We start from the raw sequence: 14,676 nt of genomic DNA, 5'->3' as shown, positions 1-14,676 counted from the left end.
CTTTCATCGCTAATAAAGATTTATTTTAAAATAAAAATGGCTGATACATTAATGTTATTGTATACTCCTTGCTTAGGGAGAGCAGCTCTTCAGAAAAGAGTGATGGCATTATTAAGGCGCATTGAACATCCAACTGCAGGCAACACTGAAGTAAGTTTTCTCTTTATGAAAATGTTTCTTATTGGTAGCTGAAAATATGTTGTGTGGAAAGCATTCAGTAGTGTTGTAGGAAGTAATTTGAGGTAACTACCTGAAATTCTTGATGTATTGTATTTTAGGCATGGGAAGATACACATGCAAAGTGGGAACAAGCTACAAAACTAATCCTCAACTACCCAAAGACCAAAATGGAAGATGGCCAGGTATTCTGAAGCTTTCTATCGATTCAGTTATCAGACATGCTGACAGAAATCTTGTATTTTCTAAATAGTCATTTAAGTTGACCATATTAATTTATATCTAAACTTACATTTAAAAAAAAAGTATCTGCACATTAGCACTTTTCAATCAATCCCTCATATGGGTGACTTGAGTTACTTCTGAATTCATTCCATAGCTAATAAGTTGTTCCTGTGTGCTCTGTGGTGATGCACTGAGTTGGGCATTACCTCTAGATTATACTAGCGGGTTCACTTTTTCTCCCCACTTCACTGAGTACAGAGTATAGTTGGAAACATAGTTATGATCAGAATCAGTGCTTCTCAAGCTTATGGGAAGTCAAACATTTTCACATCTCCCTTACTTTTTAACCTTTATTTTCATAGTAAATGTATCATTGGTAGCAATCATAAGCCAGTATAGTCTGTTTTTTTCAAGTGGTTGACAGAGAATGTGCTGTATAGATACATTTCAGTTTACACACTCCTGCCTACTTGCTCTTGATGTAAAGATTTGCAAAATCTCCTGAGAATTGAATAGTTTGTTTTTTATTGACATTGTTGTAAACTTATAAATTATTAGATTTCTTTATTGAATGATACTTAAAATGTCTGTTTTCTTTATCTGATAATTGCTTGTAATTCAAGAGCGATCTCATTTTGAACAACTCTTTTCCAGGTTACTGATAGTCTTCACAAGACAATTGTCAGGCGACGAATGTCTCATGTTAGTGGGGGAGGCTCCATAGACTTGTCTGACACAGATTCTCTGCAGGAATGGATCAACATGACAGGGTTCTTGTGTGCTCTCGGAGGAGTGTGTCTCCAGCATCGTAGCAATGCAGGATTAGCAACTTACAGCCCACCCATGGGTCCAATCAATGAGCGTAAGGGCTCCATGATATCTATGATATCCACCGAGGGAAATGCAGAGACTCCTGTTAGCAAATTCATAGATAGATTATTATCGCTAATGGTCTGTAACCATGAGAAAGTGGGACTTCAGATACGGACTAATATTAAAGATCTGGTGGGTCTGGAATTGAGTCCAGCACTTTATCCAATGCTGTTTAACAAACTGAAGAATACCATCAGCAAATTTTTTGACTCTCAAGGACAGGTAAAATGTTTTCATATTTTTATCATATTGAAAATATCAGCTATTTTACCATTCACATAGATATTTAAAATTGATACCTACCTCTTTATGTTTGTGTTTTTACACAAAGAGCCAGAGAAGTATTTATTACATGATGGAAGGCATCAGGATGATATTTGTGTGACTAGACCATACAGTTCTTAATTTGCATTTGAGATTCCAGACTATATTAGTCTAGCATGCTTAAATTCCTTGTAAGTTTCTATATTTTAACTATCTTCCTACTTAATAGGATTTATATTCTGAGAAAATGCTGTCTTTATTAGATAAACTTTCTGAGACCATAACTCTGTTAAGTGTTGGAATTCTTCTGAGTAGGTTAATCAGAACAATACTTTTCCATTAGATTTGTGCTGAGTGCTACAGTAATATAAATATTTCATTCCGTTATTTTTGGGCATCACCTCTAAGAATTATGACTAGATGTCTTCTTCCTATAGGTTTTGTTAACTGAGACCAACACACAGTTTGTAGAGCAGACAATTGCTATAATGAAAAACCTGCTTGATAATCATACTGAAGGGAGCTCAGAACATCTGGGGCAAGCTAGTATAGAGACCATGATGCTAAATCTAGTCAGGTAAGAAATCTTGACTGTTTCCCCTCTGCAGAGTACGTTTTTTAGATAATCAGGCAGTGTCTCCACCACCCTCCATGCTCTGTTCGGGTGTAATAGCAAGGATGTAGGAAGCTGGTTAATGTTCTGAATTTCAGACCCTGGCAGAAGTTAAAGTGATAGGGGAGCAACTCTGCTTTTTTGCCATGATGTAAGGTCCACCAGTAGACAGTCAAACCTAGTGGAGCTATCAGCTCTGCCATTCCCCATCTCCTCCCTTTCTCTCACTCCCTAACCACCAAAAATTCAGGACGTGTCTCTCTCCCACTACGTCTGTGGGGGTAAGTGGGAACCAGTGTAGGATGGTGCAAAGCCATCTCAGACAGCTTCCCCTGCACAGAGGAAATTCTTCACTGGCTATCTCAAGCTGGTTTAAAGGCCACTGGGCACAGGTTGGAAAATCCGGCCCAAGGTCTGCAATGACTGGTTATACAAGTGTAATTCTAGACGACCAGAAGAAATTCCTCAAATGTGTTCCCCCTCTTCTGTGCCCCTCCCCCCCGATGCTGTGAAATGAATTTATTTAGGGTTTTACGTTTTCTGACCTTCACAGATATGTACGTGTGCTTGGAAATTTGGTACATGCAATTCAAATAAAAACGAAACTCTGTCAACTAGTGGAGGTAATGATGGAGAGGCGAGATGACCTTTCATTTTGCCAAGAGATGAAATTTAGGTGAGTACTAAATTAAACAGTAATTCCAATAATAATGATTCATAATAATAATAGTGGTTCTATTTGGGGTAGTGTTCTCTTGTGGAGTATAGTGGGCAGGTGGGTATGGGGGTGACACTTTCTTACTAACATGCAAAACATTTTCTTGTTTCTTTGTATTTAATTTAGGCCTCAATCCTGCATCAGGGTTTGCTACCATGGACCTCTATGCCTGTGCAGAGTCCTCTTGAAGTCTGACAGTAGGGACTCTACATGGGTGCAGGGTTCTAATGGAAGTCAGTGCAGGATCAGAGCCTTAATCAATACCCTCCAGTTACTAAACCGAGTTAATCGTTCAGGTTTGCAGTTTAAATGTGTCTTTAAAATATAAAGTTAATAATTAAAAATACCATCTTGAGCAACATCCGCTTCTGACAGTATATTTTCAGTTTTCTGTGCTGTAATATTTCTTATAGGAACAAAATGGTGGAATATCTGACAGACTGGGTTATGGGCACATCCAACCAAGCAACAGATGAAGATGTAAAATGCCTGACAAGGTAAGAGAGGTTGATAGAATACTCTTGCTCTGGCTATGGCTACATTGCATGCTAAAGGGTGTGATTCCCAGCTCGCATAGACATACTCAGGCAAGATCTTGTCTAAGCTAGCATGCTAAAAATAGTAGTGCAGCTGGAGCGGTGACACAGGTTAGCAGCCCCAGACGCATACCCGTGGGGTTCAGGCTAGCTTGTGCTTGGAGCTGCTAGCACGGTGGCGCTGCTGCTGCTGGCCGTGCTATCATGGCTGCACTCCTATTTTTAGCACGTTAATTCAGGAATAGATATAAGCTAGGCATCGCACTTCTAACGGGTCTCAGGGCTTGAGTACGTGACCATTTAGTTCATGGCAAAGCTGGGGTGTGAACCTGCCCCTCACAAGCCTTCCGTGGACTAACTGTGTGGACACTGCTGACACATTAACAGTTAGTTAATGGGCTTTCGTCTAGTTCTCTTTCAAGTGGGAGTAGATGAGAGCATGTGAATGAACTGTTATTGTGAATCAGCAGGGTCCATGCAGATGGTCTGCAGCAGACTAGTGGAGAGTAGAGTCATGCTGGGGCTAGATTCATGATCAATTAAGGTGCCCAAGAAAATCACTTGCATTCAAAGCTTGAGTGTCAGCATGTGGGCTCTCTTTTCTGTGAATGGGGGAGAGAGGTGCCTGAGAATGGGATTCACAAAAAAGTGTGCGAGGCAGCTCGTTGCCCAAGGAGCTAATTGGAGATGCCAACCACAGGGGTGTGTGCTAAGCTCCACCCCTCTTCCTGGGAGAAGTGCCTGAGTCCAGACCCTTCTCTGGCACCTATTCTTATAGCCAGAAGCCAGGGGAAGGAGAAGGAGGATGTTCCTCATAACTTTTAGCTCTCTGGTTAGTGCACTCCCTGGGTGATGAAGGACCCAGGATCCAGTCCCTCTGCTCCAATGACTTATTAATATTATTTTTATAGTGGAACAGCTTCAACAAGAGAGAGTGAGGGAGCCCCACATCAGAATATCCATAGCTCAGTGGTTAAGGCACTCACCTGAGAAGTGGCAGATCCCAGTTCAAATCCCTTCTACTCATCAGATGGAGGGGGGATTTGAACTGGGGGTCTCCCCAGGGAGGACCCTAACCACTGGACTAAAAGTTACGATGGAAGTCCTTGTCCTCCACCCCCGGCTACTCCCCTAGTGTTTTGAGTAAGCTCATCTGCAGGGGCCCGATCTGGTAGGTGTACTCTGAGCATGCCTACTGGATTGGGCCCGACAGTTAGATGACCAAATGTCTATATCTTTCCCTGGTTCATGCATTGCTCTGAACCTTAGGCATCCGGATGCCCGGAGTGGGGCTGCAATGTGCATGCTCAGAAGCAGAAACATAGGCACCTAGAAACTTTGTACTGCAAAAAATGTAGGTGCCGAACAAGCTTAGGTGCCTATAGGTTCAGCAGCAGCTGAACGGTGCTTTGTGAATCCTAACACAGCCAGATTCTGGGCGGCACCTAAAGTGGCAGTTAAGTACCTAAATCCTTTTGCAGATCCAGCCTTAAACATTTTTGTAGAGAAGCCCTCATCTGCTAAAGGTGATATGTAATATGATAAAATGTTTAAACTTCTTTTGGGTATTTTACTATGAAGGAAATACATGTTCAAGGCTTCCTTTGAAAAGAAAACTTCATTGTATTGTTCAAGGATTTTTGCTTACCAAGACGCAAGTTCAGGTTCTGTTTCTCTTGTTACTTTATACTGTACACCTTGAAACAGAACATAGGCTGCATGTCTTACAACCTAAAGGAAAATGCAGAGCTCTGAACTTCAGTTTTGGCAAGTAAGAGGAAATTAACATTTTGTTTAAACTATGTAACTGTCATTTTTAAGATTAAACCTACAATTTTTTAAACAAATCGTTGAAGATTCAAAAAAAAAAATCAGTTCACCTGTATCATTATGAATGAGAATCATTTGGACTTGCCATGAACTGTGACCAAAGCTAATGTCATTCTGAGAACTGCAGAAAGTGTGATCATGCTTATATGATCCATAAGTATCTTATAAATTAGACTTCGATATTTAGTAGGCACAGTAAGGTTTTTAGACTAAGATTATAGCCCTGAACTTGTATTTACCAGGCCTTATCCTACTCCTGTTGATGTTCGTAGAAATTCATTGACTTTAGTTGGAACAGGACAGATCCTAAGTCTGTTTTGGATATGTAGCCAAAATGAGCTACATAAAGTTAGAAGAAATATATATGCTGTCACTTGCTGTGTTTTGGGGTTATTTTTTAAATGTGTAATTTGGACATAACTCACTGTCCAAAGTTGATGTACTGCTTTATGCTATGCTGTAGTATACAAGAGTGTTTTTTTGTTTTGTTTTGTTTTGTTTTTTTAATGTATGGAGCTTTTTAAAAAAGAATGCGGTAGAGACACTTCAGCTGCAGTTAGGCTTATGAAGAAAGATGACTCCTTAAGTACTCCATCAAAGGAAAGGTCGGGCACTGGCCCTGTTTAATTTTAACTCTTTCATTTTTGATTCAGAGATCTAGACCAAGCAAGTATGGAAGCAGTGGTCTCTCTTCTCGCTGGGCTTCCACTACAGCCTGAAGAAGGAGATGGTGTTGAACTGATGGAAGCCAAATCCCAATTATTTCTTAAGTAAATAGTCAAACAATTTGAATTATACTATAATTTAAAGCAGATACATTCTTCTGTGTTTATTATGAAGTAAATTTCTTTTTAATCTTGTAAGGGTTAATTTTATTCAGGGAGTTGCCTCAGTATATCCTCTGAATTTGCAAATCTCCACCTCATAGGTTTAAGCAAACACTTCAATTTGTAAAAGCAAAAATATTTGGAAAGCAGTCATTAAATGTAACTTTGTTTTCTCCAAGCGTGTGTATATGCTTGTTTCACAGAATTATCTTGTTTCGATTTTAATTTTATGAATGGAAGAATATGCAATCTTTTAGAAAAACAATCCCATGAAATTCAGTTGCCTGGTCCGAGGAATTCTCCATGCAGGGTTTATGATACTGCCTTCCCACTCTCACAATACATTCTTTAAAAGCTGTAGTATATAATAATAATCATAGTAAAACACAAAACAAAAAAGAGAAAAATACCCAGAGCAAGTCTAACTTGTATTTCTGGGAGGTGTACAACAGAGTCGTTCTATTTTATATCCTAGACCATTCTGCTAGAAGACTTTTGACTCTGTAAAAAAAATTCTCACTTATCCAGATCTACAAATGTTATTTTTGTTTTAGATATTTCACTCTATTTATGAATCTTCTAAATGACTGTAGTGAAGTTGAAGATGAAAGTGCACAAACAGGTGGCAGGAAACGTGGAATGTCTCGAAGACTGGCTTCGTTGCGACACTGCACTGTTCTTGCTATGTCAAACTTACTCAATGCTAATGTGGACAGTGGCCTTATGCACTCAATAGGTAAAGTAGTTAGAAACAATTGTTTATGATTCACATACGAAGGCTTGAGCCTTAATTAAGAAGTATATGACTTCATTACTCAAGTCTTTATTTGTTACTATCTTGTTAGGCTTAGGTTATCACAAAGATCTCCAAACAAGAGCTACATTCATGGAAGTCCTCACCAAAATTCTACAGCAGGGTACAGAGTTTGATACGCTAGCAGAAACTGTACTAGCAGATCGGTTTGAGAGATTGGTGGAATTGGTCACTATGATGGGTGACCAAGGAGAGCTACCTATTGCTATGGCATTGGCCAATGTGGTCCCTTGTTCGCAGTGGGTAAGTTGATTCCCATTTCCAGTTGCATGATATTTGTTAACCCTGAGTGCATTTTGTTTTGTAAGGTGTAACCTGCTTATCTCCTTCAAAAAGTCTTGCATAAGACTTGGAATTAAATTTACTGCTCTGCCAATTTAACGATAATGTTGAAACAAAAGTCTTCTAAAGAAATGAAGCGTTGAGGCTACCCTGTTATGTGTTGTAATATGTGGCCTTTTTCTCAGAGGGTTCCACAACTGTGACTGGGTCTACTTTGCTGAGCGCTTTAGTTTAGACTAAAGCATTGTGGTATATTTTAAAATAGTTCTTGAAACAGTAATTGTTAGCCTGTAATGGTAAAATAGTTTTTCCTTGTCCTTTTAATGTTGCTCAGTGTGGGGATTGTTGGGTATATGTACTGTAATACCAGAGTAGGCTTGTGTTTTGGTAACCTAATGTGCTTTTTCCCTGATCTCAGTCTGTGCTCTGTTTATACAGTGGGCGAATCCATTAGACTTCCATCTTGGTTCGTCATAGGCTCACAAGTGAGATGGTTTTAGGAACATACTAAAGAACCTACCATTATAACATGGTCTGATGGGGTACTTGAGAGATTTAGAAATAAAATTAGAAGTGGGGAATGGGATTAGCACACTTTTTAAGGTTTACTTGCAAGACTTAACAGGGGAATTCTTACACTAGACCATGCTTCAGCCTGTGCTATACAAATTTTAATGTGGTCAAATATTTCAAAACAGAACAAACTACTAAATGGAAGGAAATATTTAGCGCAAGCTAGAATACTTGAGGCAAATTGTCAGACCTCTTTTTCTAGTGCAGGATACATTAGAGATGTTTGGGGAGCTTTTCACAATCCAGCCTCTTTACTGCTCTGACTCACTAACCTCTTTATTGCTGTTCTTTAAGGATGAACTAGCTCGTGTCCTGGTCACCCTCTTTGACTCCCGGCACTTGCTCTACCAGCTGCTTTGGAACATGTTTTCTAAGGAAGTGGAACTGGCAGATTCCATGCAGACTCTGTTCAGGGGAAATAGCTTGGCCAGCAAAATAATGACTTTCTGTTTTAAGGTAAGTTATATGAGCTTAGGTTCCTATTTATAAAACTCTTTTGAAGAGTGAAAGACTAACAGGAAAAAATGTATTAACTCAGAAATGTGAAACTGCAGTTGGATTACATTAAGATAAGAGAGTTCTGATGACTGGAGAGTGCAAACTATAACTTGATGGCTGCATTTGTCTACACAATCACAGGCAACTCTTGAAAGTTCATCAAGATTCCATGCAGTTATTTTTTATAAAGATGTATGGTGTCTAATCCTTGGAGACCTTCCATGCCGAGGCCTGATTTGGGATGGGGTGGTGCGGCAAAACTTTTGTGGAGACTTCATGACACATCCTCTTTAGTTCACACTTTAATCTGGAGGCCCCCTTGAAAGTTTCCAGAGAGCCCAGTATTCATCTTGCATGGTGCATCTGTTTCAGAGCTACCGGGGCGGAAGTTGAATACAATAATGGAAAAGTTTGCATAGTAGAAGTATTTATAGCACACTTAGTAGACACATTCAAGTCAATGATCATTAAATGCAAGGAGAGTATAATTGTTTCCTATTTGATGCAAGTGGTTGGACTAGATAACCCTCTTCTTATCCATCTTCTAATATTTTAGGACCTGTTAGTCAGTCACATTTCTTATGCATATGTTTGCTTGTGTATGTAGCATTCTGGCTATGAGAACTACATAATCTGAGAATATATTTTAAGATTCATTGCTTGTACAAACATAATCAGATGCAGGACAAAATAGAATTAGTATGTAAAGCTTAACATACTCAGTATTTGAAAATATTCTTGTGCTTTGAGTTATGCTGGCCTGGCCACACATTCTGATGTATTTTCTCCATAGGTATATGGTGCTACATATCTGCAGAAGCTCTTGGAACCTCTATTAAGGACCGTGATCACATCCTCTGAATGGCAACATGTCAGCTTTGAGGTGGATCCTACAAGGTTTGCAATGTGAAAAAAATTAACATGATTATTTATAAGCCTGTTTCCCATCCATACTAATTTGACAGGATTCATTTTTCTTTGAGTGCTTGCTCATGTTGACTCCATTCTAGGTGTGTGCTCACCCCCATGCGTAGTCGGAGATTTTTGCCTTAGCGGTATCCGTAGGGTCATCTGTGGCACCCTCTTGAGTTCTGCGCTTGGGCGTCGGTATATCAGGAGCTGCCAACCCTACGCCCTCTTAGTTCCTTCTTACCACCCGTGGTGGTTAGTCAGAGGGCCTTCCCTTGCATAGCAAGGGCTAGGCATTTCATCTCTTCTGACTTCAAGCCTTAGGGCCTTGTAAATAGTTCGTTTATAGAAGTTAGTGTTAAATAATTGTTAAATGTAGTTAGAAGTTAGAGTCCCATCGAGGACTTCGCCCCAGGCGTGACATGCCCTGGTCCTCCGGGGTTTAAGCCCTGCTCGGACTGCAACAGGCATATGCCTGTTAGGGACCCCCACAGCGGTTGCCTCAAGTGCTAGGGGGAATCACATGTGAAGGACAAGTATCGTGTCTGTAAACATTTTTGATCTAGGACCCAGACGGAGCACAACATCCAATTGAGGGCTCCCCTCATGGAGACTGCCCTCCGACTGGCTTCTGAGCCGTCCCGTCTGAACTCTACTGCTAGTATCTCGGCCTCAGTGCATAGCACACCCCCGGCACCACTCTCCGTCACCGTGCCCAGGAAGAAGACTAAGAAACACAGCTCCCTGGCACCAGGGAAGAAAGGCCATGGGGGGCACTGGACAAAGGACCCAGTTCGGGCTGCCTGCCCACACTGGAGCCACGTGGACGTGCCTCCCCAGTCAGGGCCCTTAGTCCCCCACAGGATCCACCGCCGACTCCCCGGAGCAGTAGGGGATGCAGACTTGTGGTGGTATCGATGCCTTCCCAGGCTCTCCTGGTGCATAGAGAGCAGAGGCCTCTACTAGCGCTGCTGGCACTGCGTGTGCCCCAGGGAGTGGCAAAGGCTCCCTACTAGGCAAGGTAGTCGCCAAGACCTCCCAGAGGCAGTTGAGTGCCACCGATCTCCTGAGCCGAGGCCATGCTCTCCGACTCCGTGCCATAGATCTACGCTTCGCAGCCCAGATCCTCAGGGGCTCAGCCTAGATCACCGGCACCGCGTTCGTGGTCTCCACCCTCTTGATGTAGGTCGCCTGTGGGAGGCGCCGGTCTCTGTATTACCGGTACCATTCACTCTCCCGCTGGTCGTCTTCTCGGCGCAGGTCCCTGTCACCCACTCCAGGGGGACGATCTCCGTCGCGGTACCAGTCCTCCTATTTGAAGCACCGGTCTCCCGTGGCGACGATCAGCTAACAAACGCAGGCATCAATGGCTCCACCACAAGGGGATTCCTCTGGCACGGAAGGGCAGTTTAGCCCCTTGCCGAGGCATCACCAGCACGATTGGGCACTGGATGCTGCGTCAAATTATATGGTGCCGCTGTGGCAGCATGGCCAATGGCCAATGCTGTGGCCCTATTGAAGTGCGTGTGGCATGTTTGTGATGCCGATGCCCCCCTTGCACCACTCGTTGGCCACCGCCTCGGAGCAACAGTTGACGGCTCCGGGCTTGGTGTGGGAAATGCGCTCAGAGGTCGGCGTAGAGGAGCCAATGCCCACCACCAAACTCCCTTCCCCCATTGGGGGGGTCATACCCCGGGGCCTCCCCAGTACAGTTGTCGTCCTCATCCCCGGGGATGAGACTGTGATGGGACCCTCAAGGGCCAGCCCACTGGGCGATTTTAAAGAACACCAGGCCCTGCTTCAACACATGGCTGAGAACTTGGGCCTAGAAGTGGAGGAGATGGCCAAGCAGGTGGACACCTTGTTCAGTGTGCTCTCGGCCTCTACCCCTGCTGTGTTGCACGACCAGTGCATGATGGGGTCCTGAAAATTGCCACAGTCCCCTGGCAAACCCCGTCGTCCATCCTTCCCACCTGCAAAAGGGCCAAAAAGAAGTCCGTCGTCCCAGCCAGAGGGTTTGAGTACCTCTATACCCACCCACCTCCAGGCTTGCTGGTCATCTCAGCAGCCAACGAAAAGGACAAGCATGGGGAACACCAGTTCAACCCCCAAAAACAGAGGCCAAAAGACTGGACCTTTTCGGGAGGAAAATTTATTCAACAGCCCGCCTGCAATTCCGGGTGGCAAACCACCAGGCTCTCTTGGGCGGATACAGTTTTAACTTATGGGACTCCCTTTGTAAGTTCAAGCAGTCTCTGTCGCACATTTACATGGGCCATGGACGGGAAAGGGAGTAGATGCCCCTGGCGTGTCAGTTCCCCCTCCTCCACCACTGCGTACCTGAATATGGGCCATAAGAATCTGGCCTGATATGTGACTCTTGCCCATTGTTCTGCAGTTCATCTGCTCTAAGCCACTGAACCAGTTGATCAACTAAGATGGAATGATTTTCCTTTTATATGGCCTACTTTGTCTTGATTACTCCCAGATCTCCTCAGAATTTATACTAAATGGTTATTTTGTAGTTGCTTTTTTCTAATTCTGTTCTGTCTCCCCCTTTTCTTTATTTTACACTAGCTAAAATAGCTTCCCCAAAACATAAGCTTCCTTTTCTGCGCTTGTATCCATATCTTTGACTTTGGGAAGCAATAAATGGCCACATTTGTAAATACCCCTTCTACTGTCATGAAATATACCTATCTATGGCTACCTCAGTAACTGCTTGAACTTTCAATAAAACCATGACTCTGGCAAAACTTGTTACTTCTGCGGCTCTTAAGGCACAAACAATACCTGTCTTGTTGGAGATGTTCTCAACTTTAGTAGACAGTTGCTGGACTTCTTGTCCTGCATGGGTACGTGAGACCCTAAACTGCGTGTGCATGGCTGGGTAATGATGGATGAGAATTCCATTATCATGGTTTTTTACAAAGCTGTAAAATGGCCTGATCTTTGTGAACTACTTTGTTCAACTCATTCTGCCTCTTAGAAACATCTGCACAATAGATTTAATCTATTGGTAGGTCGTTAGCATTTCACAGGGTTGCTAGTAATGTTATACTGAAACATGCTATCGAACGTATAAGAGCAACTTGTATGTTTTTTGAATGGTAACATTTTGAAAGCTTGTCATATATGTATGGGACTGTTGCAGATTGGAGCATACAGAAAGTCTTGAAGCCAACCAACGGAGTCTCCTGCAGATGACTGAGAAATTCTTCCATGCAATCATTAATTCCTCTTCTGAGTTTCCACCCCAGCTTCGCAGCGTGTGCCATTGTCTGTACCAGGTATGCCCACAGCTGGGGTTTAAATCTTTAAACCCCAAGTTTTGTTGTAGAGATTGTAAAGGTCAATTTCTGGTTTAAAACTGTTGTTTCATGCCATGGGCCAATAATAAAGTGGTATGACCATTTTTTCCTTAAAACCGTTTCATAGGATTTATATAGTTAATCCTCCAAGCTGAACTTCAGCATGCGTAATCTTAGCTTAGGCAATGAATTGTGTTTATGGGGCTGGCCTGGCAGACCTGTGGTAACGCCACTTTGAATTCACAGCTGAGGAGGACCCTGAGCTAATAAGGGTGGGGTCATCTTGTCTTGCTCTAATACCTCTGCTAGGAGACGAAAGGCACAGCATTGGTTAGTTACGGAGGTAAGAGGGCAGCTGTTCTTGCCAGAAGTGTACCGTGTGGAGCCTTTGAGGGTGAGGGCAGCAAAGAGGGAAAGTCTCTGGCAAGTGTGGAGGAAGATAAACAAGTGTTTTGAATTTAATAGGAATATGCGCATTTACTTTCTGTACCTGGAGTGACTTCCCCTGTATAAAATCCATTAAACTAATAGATGGTTTGCTCTACATAATAGTATAATTATCTCTCAATCAATCTTTAGAAGGATCATAGGTATTAGCTACATTGGTGTTAGCTGCATAAATACAAGAGCTATTAAAAAGCCTGCTTGGTCACTGAATTTAAATACTTGTCTTCACTCCTCTACTTTCAGTACAGTAAGTGCACAGTCTGTTATCTTTGAAGTAAAACAGAACTGGTTTTCTGTTTCAGTAAAAGAAAGTATAAAAACTAGTCACGTTAGTTCTGCAGAAATATTACTACTTCATCCGATACAAATGAACAGAACTAACGGTTTAGAATGTTCTTCAGGTCACTTTATTGTGAAGCTGGTTAAAGTGGAAACTATTACACAAGATTCACAGTTAGAGGGTCTCTTTCTATAACTCTATTTTATGCAAATTTTCTATTGACTTTAGTAGAAGCTCCGTCAGATCCGGCTCTTTGTTGACTCCTGTCATTTAAAAAAAACTTCTAACTTCCAAGCTGATGTTGCATCAGTAAGCTTAAATTTAGATTGTCTCAAGCAGCATATCATCCCGAAATGTTAGAGAGTTGTCTTAGGACTTACTCGTGAAGCTAGCAAAACATGCGGACTCAGGAAGTGTTCTGTCTGTGAGCATAGAGAGAGCCAAGCCAGTGCAACAGTCAGTCTTGATTTCCTTTGTCCTACACGTACTGTGCTCTCTCATCAAGCACTTTCTGAAAGACGATTTCTCTAAGCTCTTATACGTAATCATATAAAAGCATTCTCTATTATGAAGCTATGTATTGTAATAGGAGGGAAGGTTTTAAGTTCATCTATTGGCAGACACTGGTAACCTTAAAATGGGGGTGGTGCAGCATATGTTCCGCACATAAGAATGGCCATACTGGGTCAGACCACAGGTCCATCTTCCCCAGTATCCGGTCTTCCAACAGTGGCCAATGCCAGGTGCCCCAGAGGGGATGAACAGATAATCAAGTGATCCATCCCCTGTTGCTCATTCCCAGCTTCTGGCAAACCAAGGCTAGACACCACTCCTGCCCATCCTGGCTAATAACCATTGATGGACCTATCCTCCATGAATTTATCTAGTTTTTTTTAACCCTGTTACAGTCTTGGTCTTCACGACATCCTCTGGCTGACTGTGCATTGTGAGAGAAAATACTTCCTTTTGTTTGTTTTAAACTTGCTGCCTATTAATTTCATTTGGTGACCCCTGAGTGGTATCCAAGTTAAATTTTAAAGGTGGGATGCAAAAAATCCATGTGCGAGTAAGATGATGTAAAAACAGAGACCCCCATCTGCAATTACTTTTGTGTTGAAGCCAATACATCAAAGAATCAATCCTGCTTGGCAGCATGCAGGTCAGTATGGAAAAGAGAAAAAGATACTTATCCATAGCGAATAATCCTGTCTTAAGTTACGGGAGAACACACTTTCCTGAGCTATTTGTGTGTTATAAAAGAATTACCCATACAAGGGGTAGACAGAACAACTACGTTGCTGTTTTCTACCCATTGAATACTCCTTCTATAAATGTAACTTCTTTGGCTTTTAAGATTAGTACTCTACAAACAATGCATTGTTTTTGGTGCTGATTGAAAATATTGTATTTTTCTTGAATTCCTGAAGATTATTAGATATCCAAAATAAATTGAGCGGAGATTTTATTTTTTAACTTTTTAATCACAAGTCTTCAAGTAC

At 42.1% G+C, this 14,676-nt stretch overlaps 1 protein-coding gene across 3 annotated transcripts in view; it reads left to right on the top strand.

Annotated features, from left to right (window-relative positions):
• NF1 (neurofibromin 1) overlaps positions 1–14,676 on the top strand; it is a 169,183-nt gene that overhangs the window by 53,359 nt on the left and 101,148 nt on the right. For all 3 annotated transcript variants that reach the window (XM_034752562.1, XM_034752561.1, XM_034752563.1), the window contains exons 19-30: positions 77–150; positions 279–362; positions 1,057–1,497; positions 1,977–2,116; positions 2,706–2,828; positions 3,284–3,367; positions 5,890–6,006; positions 6,618–6,799; positions 6,909–7,120; positions 8,027–8,188; positions 9,024–9,127; positions 12,294–12,429. In XM_034752562.1, coding sequence (XP_034608453.1) covers positions 77–150; positions 279–362; positions 1,057–1,497; positions 1,977–2,116; positions 2,706–2,828; positions 3,284–3,367; positions 5,890–6,006; positions 6,618–6,799; positions 6,909–7,120; positions 8,027–8,188; positions 9,024–9,127; positions 12,294–12,429 — 1,859 coding nt within the window. The remainder of the gene's footprint in view (positions 1–76; positions 151–278; positions 363–1,056; positions 1,498–1,976; positions 2,117–2,705; positions 2,829–3,283; positions 3,368–5,889; positions 6,007–6,617; positions 6,800–6,908; positions 7,121–8,026; positions 8,189–9,023; positions 9,128–12,293; positions 12,430–14,676) is intronic.

This window comes from Trachemys scripta, chromosome 18, assembly GCF_013100865.1.
Source record: "Trachemys scripta elegans isolate TJP31775 chromosome 18, CAS_Tse_1.0, whole genome shotgun sequence".
Classification (NCBI taxonomy): Eukaryota; Metazoa; Chordata; order Testudines; family Emydidae; genus Trachemys; species Trachemys scripta.
Note: the sequence above shows the minus strand (reverse complement) of the source record. Positions and strands in the feature narration are given on the sequence as shown.